Below are 20,867 nucleotides of genomic sequence, written 5' to 3' on the forward strand. Positions count from 1 at the left end.
TTAAAAACATAGATAAAATTAAATAGAAAAGAAAAATGCATTAAGCAAAATTGTAATCTCCACAAAAGAGAGTTTGGAGCAAATTCCAGGAGTTAACACATTAAAATAAAGGTGGGTTTATACTTTTGAAGCAAACATAACACCACATTGACCCCAATATGTGTCAGTTGTGGCTCAGTGGCTGCTCTCTCACCTGAGTCAGGTTGTGGGTCCCACTCCAGAGACTTCAGCACATAATCCAAGGTAACACTCCAGTGCAATGCTGAAGGAGTACTGCACTATTGGAAGTGCCACCTTTCGGATGAGATGTTAAACTGAGGTCCCATCTGGCCTCTCAGGTGGACGTAAAAGATCCCATGGCACTATTTCCAAGAAGAGCAGGGGAGTTCTCCCCGGTGTCCTGGCCAATACTTATCCCTCAACCAACATCACTAATACAGATTATCTGGTCATTATCACATTGCTGTTTGTGGGACCTTACTGTGCACAAATTCGTTGCCGCATTTCCAACATTACAACAGTGATTACAAAGTACAGGAAACTCTCGATTTACCGGCACCTAAATAACCAGAAATCTCTGTTAACCGGCAAAATTCAGGAGTAGGTTCAGGTAAGTTTTACTTCATATTAGTGGCCGTTCCTGGATCTGTGGCCATGTAACCGGGGTTCCTGCACCTGTTGCTATGCAACAGGGACGCTTGGTCTGTGGCCGTGTACGGGGCTCTCATACCTTTTACTATACCTCTCTGCAATCCGGACTTTTTGATAAACCGGCACCACACCAGTCCCGTCAGTGCCGGATAAAAAAGAGTTTCCTGTACTTCATTGGCTGTAAAGCGCTGAGGAGGTCCTGAGATCGTAAAAGGTGCTACATAAATGCAAGTCTTCCTTTTTTTCTTTAGTAAAGAACCCTCTCACTGTGAATCCAATGATTATGGAAGGGGAGTGTGGAAGTAGAATTAAACAACTTTTATCATATTGGCACTTTGAAATATATATATGATTTGTTGCTCTGCACTGTCACATTATTTAAAAGACCAAGTGCATGACTTACAAACAGTTTTCAGGCAATGCAGTGAGCAAATGAACGGGGCTATGTAGTTCAGTGAATAATGTAAAAAATGATAGCTGTCAGAATCTCCATGGGTTTTTGAACAGAACATATTTACCCGTCTCCTCTAAAAGTAACTTTCCATCCCAACTGTAGCAAAATGCAGTAAAACTAAAAATTTGCTTTTAAAAAAAACCCACAATGTTCTCGGCGCATCAAGACGACTGATGTCAATAGTGAGAAATGAGGCTAATCTCACCTTCTGTCTCAAGTGTCTGCCTCAACATCTCAAGTGCAGCAAAGGATTATACTTCATCTATACTGAAGCTCAATGCCACAATCGAGGCTCAATACAGGAAACTTTCGTTTATCCAGAGGTTAAATGTCCGGAAAGCTCTATCTACCGGCAAAATTCAGGAGTCGGTTCAGATAATTTTTTTTCTTGCTTCTTTTCTCCAGTCCTGCTTCAGCTAGACGCTTGCAAGCTGCACCAACTGTTCTGAAGCTGTTGCTAAGCAACAGGGTTTGTTGCTTCACACGGAGCTCTGAGCTCCGTATGTTTTAACATTAGCGCTGGTTTCTACGGCAGTTTTGATCTAACGGCACCAGCTCGGTCCTGTCAGTGCCGGATACCAGAAAGTTTCCTGTAATTGAATCCTCAGAGGTGAAACGAACACAGCTATCCCAATTGGACTGCTGAATAGCTCCATGATCAGATTTTGACTGCCGGCTCACAATCACCATCACTGTCAGTAATCAGATTTTTTTCACAATTATTACCACTCAAATTCTGAATATATTTCAGAGGGCGAAATAGATTTTGAACTGCAGATCATATAAATAATTGACAATACTGCCCCTTAATGTGTCAGCTGTGGCTCAGTTGGGAGCACTCTCGCCTCTGAGTCAGAAGGGTGTGGGTTCACAGTCCCACTCCAGGGACTTGAGCACATAAAGCTAGGCTGACACTCCAGTGCAGTGCTGAGGGAGTGCTGTACTGTCAGAGGTGCCGTCTTTCGGATGAGACGTTAAACTGAGGCCCTGTCTGCTCTTTCAGGTCGACGTAAAAGATCCTATGGCACTTTTTTGAAGAAGAGCAGGGGAGTTATCCCCGGTGTCCTGGCCAATATTTATCCCTCAACCAACATAACTAAAACAGATTATCTGGTCATTATTACATTGCTGTTTGTGGGAGTTTGCTGTGTGCAAATTGGCTGCTGCGTTTCCCACATTACAACAGTGACTACGCTTCAAAAGTACTTCAGTGGCTGTAAAGCGCTTTGAGACGTGCGGTGGTCGTGAAAGGCGCTATATAAATACAAGTTTTTTTTTATATAACAGTAATAACTAAAGCACAGCAAATCCACATACAGATTAAAACAGCATTGGGAGGACGAAGGAAGTTCCAAGTCTGCTGCTAGTGTACACTGGGTTATGTAACATACATAATCTAAACTGGCAGTAGCATTAGACCTATTCCAAAAAGGGGGCTGGTTCAGAATAGTACCAATTCTGAACTCAGTTTCCAGTTGAAGAGCCCATATTCATCTTAAAATCTGCCCATAGGGTAATTTGGATACAGCATAACCGTGAGGCTTCCTGGACAGTGCACAACACCATTTGAGCAGCACCCTTAACTGCTGGGATGGGGGGGGGGGGGGGGGGGGCAAGCTTGGGGGCCAGGTGCGACGTTTAAATCCATGCTTCCATTAATTTGCATATGTCTCAATTTGAGAAGAACAGCAGATCATAGAATCTGACACCAAAGGAGCCCGCCATTTGGCCCATTGTGCCCGTGCCCGCTCTTTCAAACAGCTATCCAATTAGTCTCACTCCCCTGCCTTGCAAATTTTACCTTTTCAAATATTTATCCAATTCCCTTTTGAAAGTTACTACTGAATCTGCTTCCACCGCCCCTTCAGGCAGTGCGCTCCACATCGTAACAGCTCAGCGTGTTAAAACATTTCTAATCTTGCTTCTGGCTCTTTTGCCAATTACCTTAAATCTGTGTCCTCGGGTTACCGACCCTTATGCCACTGCAAACAGTTTCTCCTTACTTACTCCATGAAAACTCTTCATAATTTTGAACACCTCTATTAAATCTCCATTTAACCTTCTCTGCTCTAAGAACAATACCAGATTCTTTAGTCTCTCCACTGAAGTCCCTCATTCCTCATACCATTCTAGTAAATCTCTTCCGCACTCTCTCCAAAGCCTTGGCATCCTTCCTAAAGTGTGGTTCCCACAATTGGACACAATACTCTAGATCTTGGTGTTCTGATTTAGGAATGAGGCAAAAACACCAAATGCACACCAAAGCTTCAGACTCAGAAAACTGAAACAAGACAAACCAACAAACAAGAAGTATAAATGCATATAGGACTGAGTAGCTTCGGCTTCAAGGTCTGGTTTGTCAAGGCTCAAGGGCTGCATGTGGCCCATGGACTGCAGTTTAGACATTAGCACCTAATGCACCAGAGTATACACTCCACTTCTAATAGGAACCACCCATGTGGCATCTAACAAATCAATTGGTTCTGAATTCCAGGCAGTTTTAAGTGGTTGACAGGTGTGTGTTACAAGGTGGTTTGCAACTATCCTTATTCATTCTCTCAGGAGCCAAAGAGAATAGACTTTCATTCCATTAGTTTACTCCCAGAGGTAAAGAAACAGCATCCGAATTGTTAGATTTTATGATCGCAAGCTAGCAAAGGAATCCATTTTGTACAAAAAGGTTCAATTTAAATTAGGTTCACTTTTATATCAAGCTCTATAGTTAAAAACATAAAACTAAAAACCTGCAACTGTAGCTGACAGACAAGTCAACGGTAGAAAATCAACAAATCTGTAAGGCTGTAACTGCTGTCATATAAAATAGCCTTGGATAGTTCTAATCTAATGTATACATCTATATGTTTATTAATTTCTGTACATGTTAAGATATGTTGTCTTGACACCGTACTGTGGAGCCTTTGAGTTTTTGGTATGTTGAGCTAATAATACCTAATGTAAAACCAAGAGTGAAGCTCATGGAGGTGATGTAATGGCCTTTTAGCCGAGCTTAAAAAGCGATACCATTGTAAGAAAGTTAGGAGACGAAAGAAGCTGGAGCTCAACTGGATGCAACGTGCGTTCTTCTGCGGCACCTTTTGTAATCTCAGTGTTGGTTTGTTCGTTTAACCCTCAATAAACCCGCAAGTGTTTGATTCTGTGTTTCGAGCTGATTCTTGACACAGGACTGCAGCCGGTGTCTATTTTATTACCAAAAATACATTTGCAACACAACCAATTCTGCAACCCAATTCCTGAAAGAAACAATTTAAAACCCAAAAATATTCAAATGGGAGATTTTTTTTTTAATTGAACAATTATTTTGTGTAATCCTACACAATTGACTTGGCTTGAAGACTCACCACAACAAAACCGAAGAGTTTGTTGCACAACACGTGAACATGGCTCACTTTTTGTTGCAATGAGCCTTGACCATTTGTGACCAGATCTCACAAACTCCTGCCACTGCAGTAATGGAATCAACACATTAAGGAAGCACACGTATCTCAAACCACTGTAAACACTAGATTAAGACTAAAGCAGTTATTCCTGTAGCGTGTGTAGTGTATGTACCTTGAAGAAGGAACTATATTCTGCAGCACCAGTAGTGACCACCCCTGTATATAAGCCTGTGTAGTAACTTTGTATAGTAGTTCCAGTTTTGTCTCCATTCAGTAAACACCTGTTATAACCAACTTCTGCAGTCCGTGTCTCAATTACACACGGACATTACAGCGTGTCACTACAAAATGTTACTATTTATGATCAAATCATTAATGGTTTATACTGTGATTAGGAGTGAAAGAACAAGATAAACTTTAAATTGTTCAGATATTGGCAACAATGTTAGCCACATTAGGGAGATTTTTTTTTAAACTATCAATTTTGTGCAGAAGACAAGGGATGTTATTTCTGGGGAAAGGAACACTTTCTATCTCAGGGCACTTCCCTGTCAGCATCCAACCTGAGCCCCCAACCTACTGCAACACAAGTTTCGCATTTCCCTCCCCCCGCCCCCCCCCCCCCCCACCATTTCTGAGTGAGACTGTAACTGGTGCCGAGTTAGAGGCAGGTTTGTATCGTGAGCCCATGCCCACCAAGGACTAGATTAACATTGCCCAAACTCATTTCACATAGAATTATTCGGACAGCAAAAACTTTCATTCCATCAGTCTGGATTTGAACCTAGCGATCAGTATGTATGCACATCACTATCCATACTCCCAGTAACAGGAATTTTCACAAACTCACCCAGGTGCTGCAAAATATGATTAAAAAAGCACTAGAGCTATTAACGTTATATTGATTGAGTTCCTGATCATGACAAATACTCAATGAAGACTTAGTGAGCAGCCTGTAATCAGACCATAGATACAATTAGCCTATTGACACTAATTCTAAGGTCATGCTATAATTGCCCCGGCCTAAGCCATTATTAGTGATTGTCTGTACCTATCATAGAATGTCTCCTTGTATGTTCCTCGTGTTTTAAATAGATGCTGACTGCTCGTTTTCTATTTGTGCTGCTCACAGCAATGATTGCCCTCCAGTAACTCAGCCAAGTAACTACAATTCACATGTCAATCTGGGAGACTATCCAACTGTGGAGGATATCATTACTGAACCTGATCCAGTCTTCAACCAGACATCTGCAGAAACACGCTTCCATCGGGTCTCACTGTCCGGCAATCAGAACTGGGAACCCTGGGCAATTTTCCCTACCATACAAGGGGGTGACTGCAGCTAACTGTACAGTCCCTTGTCGCTGTCCCAGATGAGAACAAGGAGCTCAGTACGCAGCAGGGATCGCACCTGGAGCTTTCTTGGTCTGGATGGCTCAGAGACAGGCATTCGACCTGGTAAACATTGGGGTGGCAAACTGTATCGATCTGGCTTCAGTTGCAACCAATAGACCAATCGATTTGGAGCATTACCATATGGTTGACAGTCCGGCTAATTTGTGAATAATCACTTCCAGGGGTGGGGCCGATTAGGGACCAAAAAGGAGACCTACGCATGGAGGCAGAAGGTATGGCTGAGGTACTAAATGAGTACTTTGCATTTGTCTTTACCAAGGAAGAAGATGCTGCCAAAGTCATGGTGAAAGAGGAGGTAGTGGAGATAATGGATGGGATAAAAATTGATAAAGTGTACTATAAAGGCTGGCTGTACTTAAAATAGATAAATCACCAGGACCGGATGGGGTGCATCCTAGAATGCCGAGGGAAGTAAGGGTGGAAATTGCGGAGGTGCTGGCCATACTCTTCCAATCCTCCTTAGAAACGGGGGAGAATTGCAAATGTTACACCCTTGTTCAAAAAAGGGTGTAAAGATAAACCCAGCAACTACAGGCCAGTCAGCTTAACCTCAGTAGTGGGAATGCTTTTAGAAATGATAATCCAGGACAGAATTAACAGTCACTTGGACAAGTGTGGATTAATTAAGGAAAGCCAGCACGGATTTGTTAAAGGCATATCGTGTTTAACTAACTTGATTGAGTTTTTTGATGAGATAACAGAGAGGGTTGATGAGGGCAATGCGGTTGACATGGTGTACATGGACTTCCAAAAGGCATTTCATAAATGCCACATAATAGGCTTACCAGCAAAGTTGAAGCCCATGGAATAAAAGGGACAGTGGTAGCATGGATACAAAATTGGCTAAGTGACAGGAAACAGAGAGTAGTGGTGAATGGTTGTTTTTCAGACTGGAGGAAGGTATACAGTGGTGTTCCCCAGGGGTCAGTACTAGGACCATTGCTTTTCTCGATATATATTGACTTGGACTTGGGTGTACAGGGCACAATTTCAAAATCTGCAGATGACACAAAACTTGGAAGTATAGTGAACAGTGAGGAGGATAGTGATAGACTTCAAGAGGACATAGACAGGCTGAATGGGCAGACACGTAGCAGATGAAATTTAACGCAGAAAAGTGCAAAGTGATACATTTCGGTAGAAAGAATGAGGAGAGGCAATATAAACTAAAGGGTACAATTCTAAAGGGGGCGCATAAACAGAGAGACCTGGGGGTATATGTGCACAAATCGTTGAAGGTAGCAGAGCAAGTTGAGAAAGCAGTTAAAAAAGCTGACGGGATCCTGGGCTTCATAAATAGAGGCACAGAGTACAAAAACAAGGAAGTTATGATGAACCTTTATAAAACAAAGGTTCAGCCTCAACTGGAGTAGTGTGTCCAATTCTGGGCACCGCACTTTAGGAAGGATGTGAAGGCCTTAGCGAGGGTGCAGAAAAGATTTACAAGAATGGTTCCAGGGATGAGGGACTTCAGTTACGTGGATAGACTGGAGAAGCTGAGATTGTTCTCCTTAGAGCAGAGAAGGTTGAGAGGAGATTTGATAGAGGTGTTCAAAATCATGAGGGGTCTAAACAAGGTAGATAGAGAGAAACTGTTTCCAATGGCAGAAGGGTTGAGAACCAGAGGACACAGATTTAAGGTGATTGGCAGAAGAACCAGAGGCGACATGAGGAAAATCTTTTTTACGCAGCGAGTGGTTATGATCTGGAATGCACTGCCTGAAAGGGTGGTGGAGGCAGACTCAATCGTGGCTTTCAAAAGGGAATTGGATAAGTACCTGAAGGAAACAAATTTGCAGGGCTACGGGGAAAGGGCGGGGGAGTGGGACTAGCTGAAGTGCTCTTGCAGAGAGCCGGCACGGGCTCGACAGGCCCAATGGCCTCCTTCTGTGCTGTAACCGTTCTGTGATTCTAGATGGTAACTATCACTGCCAGCAATCAAGAATTTTTTTTAACCGTTGTTAACAATGGAATTCTGCGTATTTCTGTGAACACAAAACACTTATTGCAGGTTATTTAAAATCATTGTTAATACTGCCCCCTGCTGAAATATGTTTAAAACACATCTGTAATATTAAGCTAAAAAAAACACAGCAATATCCACCTTGTGGCCACTGAAGTTAATTATGCCCAAAGGATTTTAAAGATCCTTACGCCCCCCCACCTCATTGAATTTCGGGCTTGGCATAATGCTGAGCTCTCTTTCCATCGCCTTCACCTCTGCGCCCATTTCTTTGGCCAGGAGTCTTCCTCCGCACAGCAGACCCTTTCTCCCGTCGTCAGAATTTTCGTTCCACCTGGTCACTTTCCTCTGGCCTCTTACACTCTCTTGATCTTTTCATTGGGAACTGCCAGCATGACATCGGCCATCTCAATTTCTCTGCTCCCCTCACTCACTCTAACCTAGCTCCCTCTGAACTTGCAGCAGTCCGTTCTCTCAGGTGCAACCCAGACATGGTCATTAAACTTGTTGACAAGGGTGGCGCTGTTGTTGTTTGACAAACAGACCCCTACCTTGTGGAGGCTGAACGCCAATTCCCCGACATCTCGTCCTAGACCACGACCCCACCACCAAACATCAAGCCGTCGTTTCCTAACCGTCACTGACCTCATCTCCTCTGGAGATTTCCCCCCCCAACCCACAGTCCTCCAACCCCGCACAGCCCGCTTCTACCTCCATCCCAAGATCCACAAACAGGACTGCCCTGGTAGACACATTGTTTCAGCCTGTTCTTGCCCCACAGGACTTATTTCTTCCTATCTCGACTATTTTTTCTCTCCTTGTCCAGCCTCTTCCCACCTACGTCCACGACACTTCCGACGCAATCCACCACTTTAACAGTTTCCAGTTTCCTAGCCCTAACCGCTTCTTCCTTGAACGGAAGCCCAACCAGTCTGCATCCTCCACCATCCTCCTCCGTCTGGCTGAAATTGTTCTTACAATGAACAACTTTTCCTTTGACTCCTCTCATTTCCTCCAAATAAAAGGTGTTGTTATGGGAACCCATATGGGTCCTAGCTATGCCTGCCTTTTCATGGGATATGTGGAACATTCTTTGGTCCAGTCCTACTCAGGTCACCTCCCTCACCTCATCTCATCTTTCGATTAACCACTTTACAACCTTCCGGACTCAACATTGAGTTCAACAGTTTCAGATCACAAGCACCACTCTCATTTTTTTGGACAGCAGGAGCTGGTAATGAATCTGCTGTTGCCATTTACATCTCCTCCAGACCCATCTTTTGTTTCTTTACTTGTCCCATTACCACCCCCTTTTCCCTCGCACCATCATACCTTTTGTCATTTAATCACTTCTGCCTTCGAACCCATCACAGACCTTCCCTTTTGTTCTTTCCTCCCCTCCCCACTTTCCCTGCCTCTACCTGCTTAAAAACCTGTTCCATCTCCAGCTTTTCCAGTTCTGACAAAGGGTCATCGACCTGAAACGTTAACTCTGTTTCTCTCTCCATTATTTCCAGCATTTTCTGTTTTTATTTCCGATTTCCAGCATCCGCAGTATTTTGCTTTTATACTATCTGGTTATTATTTCATTGCTGTTTGTGGGAGCTTGCTGTGCACAAATTGGCTGCCATGTTGTCCTACAATACAGCAGTGACTACACTTTAACATCTGTAAAGGGTTTTGGAATGTCCCGAGGTTGTGAAAGACGCTATATAAATGCAAGATCTCTCTTTCTTTAATTTACACAACATATTTTATTTACCCAGCCTCTCTGGTAAACTCTTTGAAAAATACAGTCTCCGATTGTTAGTACAGGTTTTATTGAACTTACTGTTATAGTTTGAGCTGCTTATTATACAGCTCGACATGCTACACGACACCTGACAATGAACAGGAACTAAGAGCATATTTTTCCCTTTGAAGTTCATGCAACTTTTGAAGAAATCAGGCAAACAAAATGTCAACAGTTTTAATACCTTAGTAAGTAACCAATCCTTCACCTATTATGATTCAAAATTCTTTCCAACAGTTTTTACTTATGCTCAGCTTCCATCAGAAAGCCTGCATTTTCTATTAACTAGAACATGACTTTATGCACAAAATATGTAGGATAGCATTATCACAGGGGGGAACAATGAACCCTTGTACCATTGAGGTATAAAAATAATACAGCCTTCCCAAAGATTCCTCAAGATCTCTTTAAACCAACAGATATGTACTAATTTTGAGTTTATTCAAAAGTAAACTTACATAAATCAGATTTTGAAACATCTTTAATTAACACGTTCCTTTAAAACTTTGTCACGCCAAAGTAACAAAGATCTTTTTTATTACACAAATGCCCACTGTCAGACTCAAGAGTCCTGCCTCATTGCAGCAACACATCCATATGATGAAACTCTGCGAACTGAACTAAAGAACTAGGGAAAGCTTGCCATATTCGTCTCCAGATTTAGATAACTCCTAGCTACAGAACTGTCAAGCAAGAATCACAATCACATAACAGTAGGAGATGGATCACACACTACGTTGATCAGCAGTAACACCCTTACATCTGCTTTACACAGATGCTCATTCTGACAGTATTTGCTCTCGGCTAACTTTTTGAATAGAAAAGCTTACTTTTGTTGGGATAACAACAGCATTTTATCTTTCAGTGGCAACCCTGTATACATTAATAAGTCAGAGGTGACTAACCAACCATTCAGAACCTGGTGAAGGAACTGCATATAAAAGCAACCACACCTCCCGTACCCAGTCAAACACAGGCAGTTCATGTATTCTCTCCTTTGCTGATACAATAGAAATCTCTGCCAGAAAACAGTCACAAAAGCTTTTTTTTAATATTAATTCCCAGGTTCATTGTACACAATTATTTGAAATCATATTTTTATCTGCCTCATTGCAAGGGTGATGCAAATAATAAAGTCTACAGAACAAAGAGTTTTCTCATTTTGTGTTAAACAAAGTTTGTCTGAGCAGACATTTTGGTTTTCGATAAAGCTCTTAGGAGTTCATTTTTGAACTGGGTTACCATCATTTAAAAAAAAGACATAATACACATTTAACAGGGGAAAATAAATCTACTTTCATCACGCTTACCTTCATGCTCAGTAAGGGCAAGTGCGACATCTGTTGTGACTTCAATTCCAGTGTTGATAGACACATGACATGTTTTCAGGGAGGACACTGCTGAATCCACAGAGTTGAAGGAGATCACAGGCATAATGGTCGACCGTCCAGGCATTTTGTAATAGTAACAACCTGTGGACGTAATAATAGACAATGAAGCAGCAAATTTAAATGAAATCCATTGTTCATACATTCCTCTGTATTTGTTATGCAAACACTCATTTCCATAGTTAAAACCCAAGGATATACATCTAAACAGGGGTGCAAAGTAAAGCACCTTCTTGAAACCAAGTTGCACAGTCACCCCTAAATATTCTAACCACTGGCAATCAAAGTAAAATGAAAATAATAAGAGGCCAATCAAATCTATCTGATTGCATCTGGGAGCTTCCTGGTCTGTGGAGCTCAGCCACCTGAACTAATGAAAGAACCCAGAGGTGGTCTTAAAAGGTCTTCCAGTGCATCATTTATAGATCTGCAGGAATACATACAGGCTAAACACAGAGTGGGATTTACTGAAGAGTCATAACTGGAGACCTGGCTGATTGCCCCATCCTTAGCCCAGAGGCACCAAGGGCAGCTCTAGCAGCCCTAGTGTCGCCCTGACTTCGGTCAGCTAACTCACTACCAACTTGTATAAAACCTGGTAACTTTCAGCACCACACAGGAGGGACATCTACCACCTGATCAAGGACTTCAAGATTACGACAGGTTAATAATAATGATGATAATGTAAATATGCAACACCTGCCCTTTTACCTCCTCCCTTCCCACCATCCAGGGCCCCAAACACTCCTTCCAGGTGAAACAGCAATTTACTTGTACTTCTTTCAATTTAGTATATACTGTATTTGCTGCTCACGATGCAGTCTCCTCTACATTGGGGAGACCAAATGCAGATTGGATGATCGCTTTATGGAACACCTCCATTCAGTCCACAAGTGTGACCCCCGAGCTTCCGGTCGCCTGTCATTTTAATTCTCCACCCCACTCCCATTGTGACCTCGGTCTCCTACACTGTTTCAATGAAGCTCAATGTAAGTTCGAGTAACAACACCTCATCTTTCTATAAGGCACTTTACAGCCTTCCGGACTCAACATTGAGTTCAGCAATTTCAAAATCATAACCTCTGCCCCTATTTTTTCCAGACGGCAGCTGTTGCTGATGCTTCTGAAATTCCCATTTAAACCTCCTCTAAACCCATCTTTTGTTTCGTTACTGGTCCCATTACCATCTCCTTTTGCCTCGGACCATCATCCCTTTTGTCATTTAATCTCTCCTGCCTTCCACCCTATCACAGCCCTTCCCTTTTGGTCTTTCCTCTCCTCCCCTCCCCCCTTTCCCTGCCTCTGTACTTGCTTAAAATCTGTTACATCTCTAACTTTTTCCAGTTCTGAGGAAAGGTCATCGACTTGAAATGTTAACTCTGTTTCTCTCTCCACAGATGCTGTCTGGCCCGCTGAGTGTTTCCAGCATTTTCTGTTTTTTATTTCAGATTTCCAGCAGCCAGAGTTTTGTTTCTGTATAATGTAAATAGCGATGGTTTCCATTGGTCAGCAAGACAGTAACAAGAGGACACATATTTATATGATGACAAAAAAATTAAAGGGGGAAGTTGGGGAAAAAATTACAACCAGGGTGGTCAGACTGAAGCAGGGTCCGTAAATCCTTTTAGAAGGGAAATTAGATAATTGCTTGAAAGGAGGAATCTTAAAGGATATGGAGAGCAAGCAGGAAAGTGGGATTAGACTATCTGGCCCAGGTAGAAAAAAAATACCAGCACAGACTTGACCGGCCAAATGGACTGTTTCTGTTCTGTAACACTCTATGATCCTCACCCTGACCCAAAAGTTTCTAAATTATTTATTATTTTCATAAACACAAAGACCCTTGCGAAACTGCCAAGTGTTAATAAACGAGCAACTCGTCTTTTTTATGGTGATCACTCTTCAAAAATATCAACACAGATCAATAGTGGCCCTTGTTTAGGTGGAGAACTGTTTATTTTTTAACATGTCCCTCTCTGACAAAACAGCCCGGCTGCTAAACAATTGCTGTATTTGTAAACTGCGACTCGGCCCCTCACTGCTTAACACAAATAAATCCGCAGTTTACACATTTGTTGAAAGCAATACATTTAATTAAATCGCCCACCCTTCCTCCTGAAAACAACCTGTCGCCAGTTGCGGGCCCAGGCGATACTCGGCCGCACTCCGCCGCCTTACTGTTCAAATGGCCGGTCCGGCGCGGAGCACCCTGGGACTTGTAGTTTCCGCTCCCTTATCTACCTCCAATGGCGCAGGAGGGAAACTACAAGTCCCAGCGGCCATTGCGCCGCAAACCCAGGGAGCGCTTCCTGCGGCTGTTCTCGGCGACCGATGGCCGGCACACCCGAGCAAGAGTACAGCATCATTATTGGATGACAGGCTTTTCCACCAACCCCCACTCATTCCAAAGTTGGGCCGAATGGCCAGCTTCTGTAAATTCTTTGTAATGCTAAATTCTATGAAAGAGGATGGGTGAAGACCGGTACCAGTGCTTTAAGGTGCTAAATTGTTGACAATTCTCTTCAGGAACTATGCTACTTACTTGCCAACCAACAAAATTCAGAAAAGCTGTTAAATCAAACAAATCAAAAAAATCAAACAAAAGCTAAATGAAAAACAGCCCTCAATAAAGGCCTTGACCAAAGGTCACTGCTTCGTGGCAATTGAATAAGTAAAATTATTTTTTATTACATTGGATTTTGGGGGTTTCATTAGTATCAGCAAGAAATGTCAACAGATTAATGTTTAGCTCTACAGCCAAAAGTTCCCAGGTTTGATTCCTGGTCTTGGTTGAATTATTTCACCTCAGCCAGGACAGCCGTTGGGCATTATAGTTGTCCTCAGTGCCCCTGTAATATAGAGGAGTCAACAACAGTCCCCAGCGCTAATTACTCTCTGCAACCCTCAGCTGGAAAGTATGTATACATGCTCATTGGGTGCCATGCCCTCCATAGTGAAATAGCCAGTCAAAACTCACTCACACATGAAGAATGGCCACTTCAACAAGATGGTGAAGTATGTAACCATATTTCAATGTGCCTCAGCGACTTCAGGAGAGGCGGGTTAGAAAATTGGCAAATAATTTTATTTTCTAATTTATTTATTGAGAGCAAGATTCCATCCCCCCCCCCCACCGCAAGTTATATTTCTTCCAAACCCCTTTTCACTGGGCACTCTGCGCCAGACATCATCCATGGGCCAGAGGTTAAATGAGCATCCTCAGGTGAGCATGGTGGAAATGGAAACAGAGAGCAGTGCCAGAAGGCTAGTAGAGCGTTAAACTTCCAAAACCAGCAGCATAGAAGTTTCTTATAATTTGAGCAGGGCCCACTCTGCACTTATGCCAGGTAAATAATTTCAAAGTCATCTCAAAGGTATTTTCAACATCATATCCCACCAAAATTTTCAGCCAGTTACTGTAGCAGAAACTTACATTCATTAGCAAGGTGACTCTGGTCATTTAACCAGAACATTATTAAAATAAATAAAGATCTTTGGAAAATACGTGCATGTGTACATAGAGTCTACAGCTCAGAAACAGGCCGTTCAGCCCAACTTGTCTGTGCCGGTGTTTATGCTCCACACGAGCCTCCTCCCACCCTACTTCATCTTACCCTATCAGCATCCTTCTATTCCTTTCTCCCTCATGTGAGTATCTAGCTTTCCCTTAAATACATATATGTTATTCATCTGAACTACGCCTTGTGGTAGCGAGTTCCACATTCTTACAAATCTTTGGACACCCATTCTGCAAGTTTATTAATTACTTCTTGTATTTTGTCACATTTTTCCTCAGTATTAACTACACCCCCACTTTGGTATCGTTCACAAACTTTCAAATTGTAGTTCCAATTCGCAAGTCCAAATCGTTAATGTAAATTGTGAACAACAGTGGCCCAGCACCGATCCCTGTAACTTTTTAAAAACTAGTTGTGTAGCCCATTCAATTTTTCACGCATGCATGATTAGTCACATTGAAAAGCCCGTGAGCGGCCTGCGCAGGACCTCCAGACCGCTGCGCAGCTTAGCGGGAACGTTGCCCAGCACCGATCCCTGTGAAAGTTTGGGGCTGGAGAGGAACTTGGAATGGGAGGAGAAGGATCCAGTTGTCGTGGTCCACGTAGATACCAATGACATAGGTAAGACTAAGAAAGAGGTTCTGCTGAGAGAGTATGAGCAGCTAGGGTCTAAATTAAAAAGCAGAACCACAAGGGTAATAATCTCTGGATTACTACCTGAGCCATGAGCAAATTAGCATAGGGTCAATAAGATCAGAGAGTTGAATGCGTGGCTCAAGGATTGATGTGGGAGAAACAGGTTTCGATTCATGGGGCACTGGCACCAGTACTGGGGAAAGAAAAAAAAGACTTGCATTTATAAGAGGGAGCTGTTCCGTTGGGACGGCCTTCACTTGAACCAGGCTGGGACCGGTGTCCTGGCGAATCGAATAACTAGGGCTGTAAATAGGGCTTTAAACTAAATAGTTGGGGGGGGAGGGTTCAAGCGAGGGGAAATTTAGAAAGTTAAAGAGAAAGGACAGGGCAATAGTGCAGGGTAGCGATATGGGCAATTAAAACCAGAGTGTGACAGGAAGGGACAGAGCATACAAACATAAGAGTGCACCAGCAAATAAGGTCAGAGTAGGGAAAAATTATAAAAAGACAACATTAAAGGCTCTTTATCTGAATGCACGTAGCATTCATAACAAGATAGATGAATTGACAGCACAAATAGAAATAAACAGGTATGATCTAATAGCCAACACAGAGATGTGGTTGCATGTGACCAAGGCTGGCAACTGAATACTCAGGGGTATTTGACATTTCGGAAGGATAGACCAAAAGGAAAAGGAGGTGGGGTAGCTCTGTTAACAAAGGATGAAATCAGTACAATAGTGAGAAATGATCTTGGCTCGGAAGTTCCAGATGTAGAATCAATTTGGGTGGAGGTAAGAAATAGTAAGGGGAAGAAGGCACTGGTGGGAGTAGTCTATAGGTCCCCTAACAGTAGCTACACTATAGGACAGAGTATAAATCAAGAAATAATGGGGGCTTGTAAGAAAGGTACTGCAATAATTGTGGGTGATCTTAATCTTCATATAGATTGGACAAACCAAATTGGCAAAAGCAGCCTTGAGGACAAGTTCATAGACTGTATTCGGGACAGTTTCTTGGAACAATACATTGTGGAACTGACCAGGGAACAGGCTATTTTAGATCTGGTAATGTGTAATGAAACAGGATTAATTAATGATCTCATAGTAAAGGATCCTCTAGGGAAGAGTGATCATAACATGATTGAATTCCATATTCAGTTTGAAGGTGAGAAACTTGGGTCTAAAACTAGAGTATTAAACTTAAATAAAGGCAATTACAAAGGTATGAGGAGAGAGTTGGCTAAAGTGGATTGGGAAAATAGATTAGAAGATAAGATGATAGAAAAACAGTGTCAGACATTTAATGAGATATTTCATGACTCAACAAAGATATATTTCAGTGAGAAAGAAAGACTCGAAGAGAAGAATGAACCAACCATGGCTACTCAAGGAAGCTAAGGATGGTATCAAATTGAAGGAAAAGGCATACAATGTTGCAAAGATTAGTGGTAGGCCAGAAGATTGGGAACATTTTAGAAACCAGCAAAGGATGACTAAAAAAAGAGGGAGAAAATAGCTTATGAGAGTAAACTAGCAAGAAATATAAAAACTGACAGTAAGAGCTTCTACAAGTATATAAAAAGGAAGAGAGTAGCTAAAGTAAACGTTGGTCCCTAAGAGGACGAGACTGGGGAAATAATAATGGGAAATAAGGAAATGGCAGAGGCATTGAACAAATATTTTGTATCTGTCTTCACAGTAGAGGACACTAAAAACATCCCAGTAATAGTAGAAAATCAAGGGGCAAAAGGGAGGGGGGAGCTTAAAACAAGCTTATATCACTAGAGAAAAAGTGCTAGGCAAACTTATGGGTTTGCTCTCCTTTGCTCTCTTTCCCCCCAGTCTCCTCTCTTCTGCTGTTTAAGCTCCCCTGGCTCTAATAGTGGGTGCATTTTTATCCCTAACTGCAAGTTCAAGCTGCAAGGTTAAAGTTACCTGAGCCAACTGCCCATCCTCCGACCATGCCTGTTCTTTGTTCTCAGTGAGCACTGGCTCTTCACTTAAACTTAGCTCCCAAAGCGAGAATATCAATGCTAATTTGATCCTGTGAGAGACAACAACATTCATGTCCGAGGCCGGGACCCAGGAACGAGGACAAGCCCAGCAGTGAGGTCAAGGCGCAGGAGTGGCGCAGCGTGAACCAACAGAAGGGTCGGGGCCCAGGGAAGGTGCGGCACGGGCCAACAGCGAGGTCGGGAGGACCACAATGCATCCTACAAAACCCAAGCAGAGAGGACCTGCGGGAAGGAGGGAGGAGGACAGTAGCAGTATGTCTGTGTGTGTGTGCTAGGCCGATGTAGCAGAGCCTGGTCTCCAATCGTCTTGGATCCCCTTGCCATTGGACCAAGACCTTGCTCTGTCAAGCCTTTAAAATGAAGTTCGGGACCTGGAACATCAGGACCCTCATGGACAACCCCAACAGTGACAGACCGGAACGCCGTACTGCTATCGTTGCCCGGGAGCTCAGAAGCTTCGATATTGACATCGCCGCCCTAAGTGAGACCCGGCGGGCAGGGGAAGGCCAGCTCAAGGAGCAAGGCGGTGGTTACACCTTCTTCTGGAAAGGCAAACCCGAAGAAGAACGCCGCCTCCATGGGGTAGGCTTCGCCATAAAAAATGAACTGGTCGGGCATCTCAGAGACTCCCCTAGTGGTATAAACGAGCGCCTCATGACTCTTCGACTCACCCTAGCCCGAAACCAGTGCGCTACGGTCATCAGTGCGTACGCCCCAACACTGGAAGCCACAGACGAGACCAAAGAGGAATTCTACTCCAGCCTCAAACAATCCCTGTCCCGAGTCCCAACGGGCGACAAGCTGATCCTCCTTGGTGACTTCAACGCCAAAGTTGGAAAGGACACAGACCTCTGGAGAGGTGTGATCGGCAGAGAGGGGGTAGGGAAAGCCAACTCCAATGGTACCCTCCTCCTGTCAAAATGCTTAGAACATGGCTTCGTCATAACCAACACCGTGTTCCGTCAGAGAGACAAGTACAAGGCTTCATGGCAGCACCCTCGTTCCAAGCACTGGCATCTGCTGGACTACGTCATCGTCCGAGTGAGGGACCGCAAGGACGTCCACATCACCCGCGTCATGACAAGAGCTGATGACTGCTGGACAGACCACCGCCTAATCTGCTCTGTCATCTCCATCAATGTAGCCCCAAAAGAGCGGTGGCAACAGAAATAATGCCGCTGGAAAATCAACGCTGGAGCACTCAAAGACCCCGCTAAGAAAGCCCTATTCAGCCTGCGCCTCACAAACAACCTGACGACTCCCAGTGATGCAGAGACACAGAGTGCCCACAGCGTCTGGTCTGCACTCAAGGCCTCCATAATCAGCACCTGTGAAGAGACGCTCGGTCACTCGACCAGAAAACACCAAGACTGGTTCGACGAGAATGACCAGGCGATCCAGGAGCTAATAAGCCGCAAGCGCAAGGCATTCCTGATCTGGAAACAGCAACAGAACTTGAGAGCAAGAAAGCAGCTCTACAGACGCCTGAAGGCAGAGGTCCAACAAAAAACTTGCGACCTAAAGAACAGATGGTGGGTGGAGAAAGCGCAGGAGATCCAGCAGCTAGCCGACAACCATGACGTGCGTGGATTCTTTGGCGCAGTCAAGACCATCTATGGCCCAAGCACCCAAGGCCCTTCCCCACTGCGGGCCAAGAACAGAGAGGTACTCATCAAGGACAGGGAAGCAGTCAGTGCCCGCTGGAAGGAGCACTTCGAAGATCTCCTTAACCACGACTCTGTCTTCGACATGAGGACTGGAGAACAGCTAGCGTAGTACCATTATTCAAGAAGGGTAGCAGGGATAAACCAGGGAATTACAGGCCAGTGAGTCTAACATCTGTGGTGGGGAAATTATTGGAAAAAATTCTGAGGGACAAAATTAATCTCCACTTGGAGAGGCAAGGATTAATCGGGGATAGTCAGCATGGCTTTGTCAAGGGTAAATCATGTCTAACAAATCTGATCGAATTTTTCGAGGGGGTGACTAGTGGGGTGGATGAGGGAAATGCTGTGGATGTGGTTTACATGGACTTCAGTAAAGCTTTTGACAAAGTCCCGCATAGGAGACTGGTCAAGAAGGTAAGAGCCCATGGGATCCAGGGTGCCTTGGCGCGTTGGATCCTAAACTGGCTGAGTGGCAGGAGGCAGAGGGTGATGGTCGAAGGTTGCTTTTGTGACTGGAAGCCTGTGTCCAGTGGGGTACCTCAGGGATCGGTGCTGGGTCCCTTATTGTTGGTGATCTACATAAATGATTTGGATGAGAATGTAAAAGGTATGATCAGTAAGTTCGCAGATGACACGAAAATTGGTGGGGTGGTAAATTGCGAGGAGGAAAGCCTCCGGCTACAGGACGATATAAACGGGTTGGTCAGATGGGCGGAAAAGTGGCAAATGGAATTTAACCCTGAAAAGTGCGAGGTGATGCATTTTGGACGGACAAATAAGGCAAGGGAATACACAATGAGTGGTAGGACCCTAGGAAGTACAGAGGGTCAGAGGGACCTTGGTGTACATGTACATAGACCCCTGAAGGCAGCGGAGCAGGTAGATAAGGTGGTTAAAAAGGCATATGGGATACTTGCCTTCATTAGCCGAGGCATAGAATATAAGAGCAGGGAGGTTATGATGGAGCTGTACAAAACGCTGGTGAGGCCACAGCTGGAGTACTGTGTGCAGTTCTGGTCGCCTCACTATAGGAAGGATGTGATTGCTTTGGAGAGGGTGCAGAGAAGATTCACCAGGATGTTACCTGGGATGGAGCGCCTCAGCTATGAAGAGAGGCTGGACAGGCTGGAGTTGTTTTCCTTGGAGCAGAGAAGGCTGAGGGGGGACCTGATTGAGGTGTACAAAATAATGAGGGGCATAGATAGGGTAGATAAAGAGGAACTTTTCCCCTTAGTGGGGGGGTCAATAACAAGGGGGCATAGATTCAGGGTAAGGGGCAGGAGATTTAAAGGGGATTTGAGGAGGAACTTTTTCACCCAGAGGGTGGTTGGAATGTGGAACTCAATGCCTGAAAGGGTGGTGGAGGCAGGAACCCTCACAACATTCAAGAAGCATTTGGATGAGCACTTGAAATGCCATTGCATACAAGGCTATGGACCAAATGCTGGAAAATGGGATTAGACTGGACAGGGATGGATGGGCGGCGCAGACACGATGGGCCGAAGGGCCTCTTTCTGTGCTGTAAAACTCTGTGACTCTATGACTCTATGACTCTATGAGTGCCCTCAACTCCATCCCACAGCATGCTACCCGCCACCATCTCAGCACAACCCCAGCCCGGCATAAGGTTGAAAAGGCCATCCGACAACTGAGGAACAACAAGGCCTCAGGAGCAGATGGAATCCCCGCCGAGGCACTAAAGCATAGCAGAGAAGCAGTACTGGCGCAAATTCATGAACTCATTTCTCTTATCTGGAAGAAGGAGAGCATGCCAGGGGATCTCAGAGATGCTGTAATTGTGACCATCTTCAAGAAAGGTGACACGTTCGATTGCGGTAATTACAGAGGAGTTTCCCTGCTATCTGCCACAGGGAAAGTAATCGCAAGAATCCTCCTCAATCGCCTTCTCCCAGTGGCCGAAGAGCTCCCCCCAGAGTCACAATGTGGATTCCGTCCACTAAGGGGCA

At 44.1% G+C, this 20,867-nt stretch overlaps 1 protein-coding gene across 2 annotated transcripts in view; it reads right to left on the minus strand.

The window, feature by feature from the left end:
- The window catches only part of nsmce2 (NSE2 SUMO ligase component of SMC5/6 complex), a 245,096-nt gene extending 231,824 nt beyond the window's left edge, over positions 1-13,272 (minus strand). The window contains exons 1-2 of one of the 2 annotated variants that reach the window (XM_085993572.1): positions 13,170-13,272; positions 10,985-11,146 (exon numbers count right to left, since the gene is read on the minus strand). In XM_085993572.1, the coding sequence (XP_085849698.1) occupies positions 10,985-11,129 (145 nt within the window). In that variant the 5' untranslated portion in view covers positions 11,130-11,146; positions 13,170-13,272. The remainder of the gene's footprint in view (positions 1-10,984; positions 11,147-13,169) is intronic. The other variant, XM_085993573.1, reaches the window with a different exon arrangement.
- Between the last annotated feature and the right edge of the window lie 7,595 nt (positions 13,273-20,867).

This window comes from Somniosus microcephalus, chromosome 7 (assembly GCF_052327205.1).
Source record: "Somniosus microcephalus isolate GS21.2 chromosome 7, FLI_Smic_1.0, whole genome shotgun sequence".
NCBI classification, from domain to species: Eukaryota; Metazoa; Chordata; class Chondrichthyes; order Squaliformes; family Somniosidae; genus Somniosus; species Somniosus microcephalus.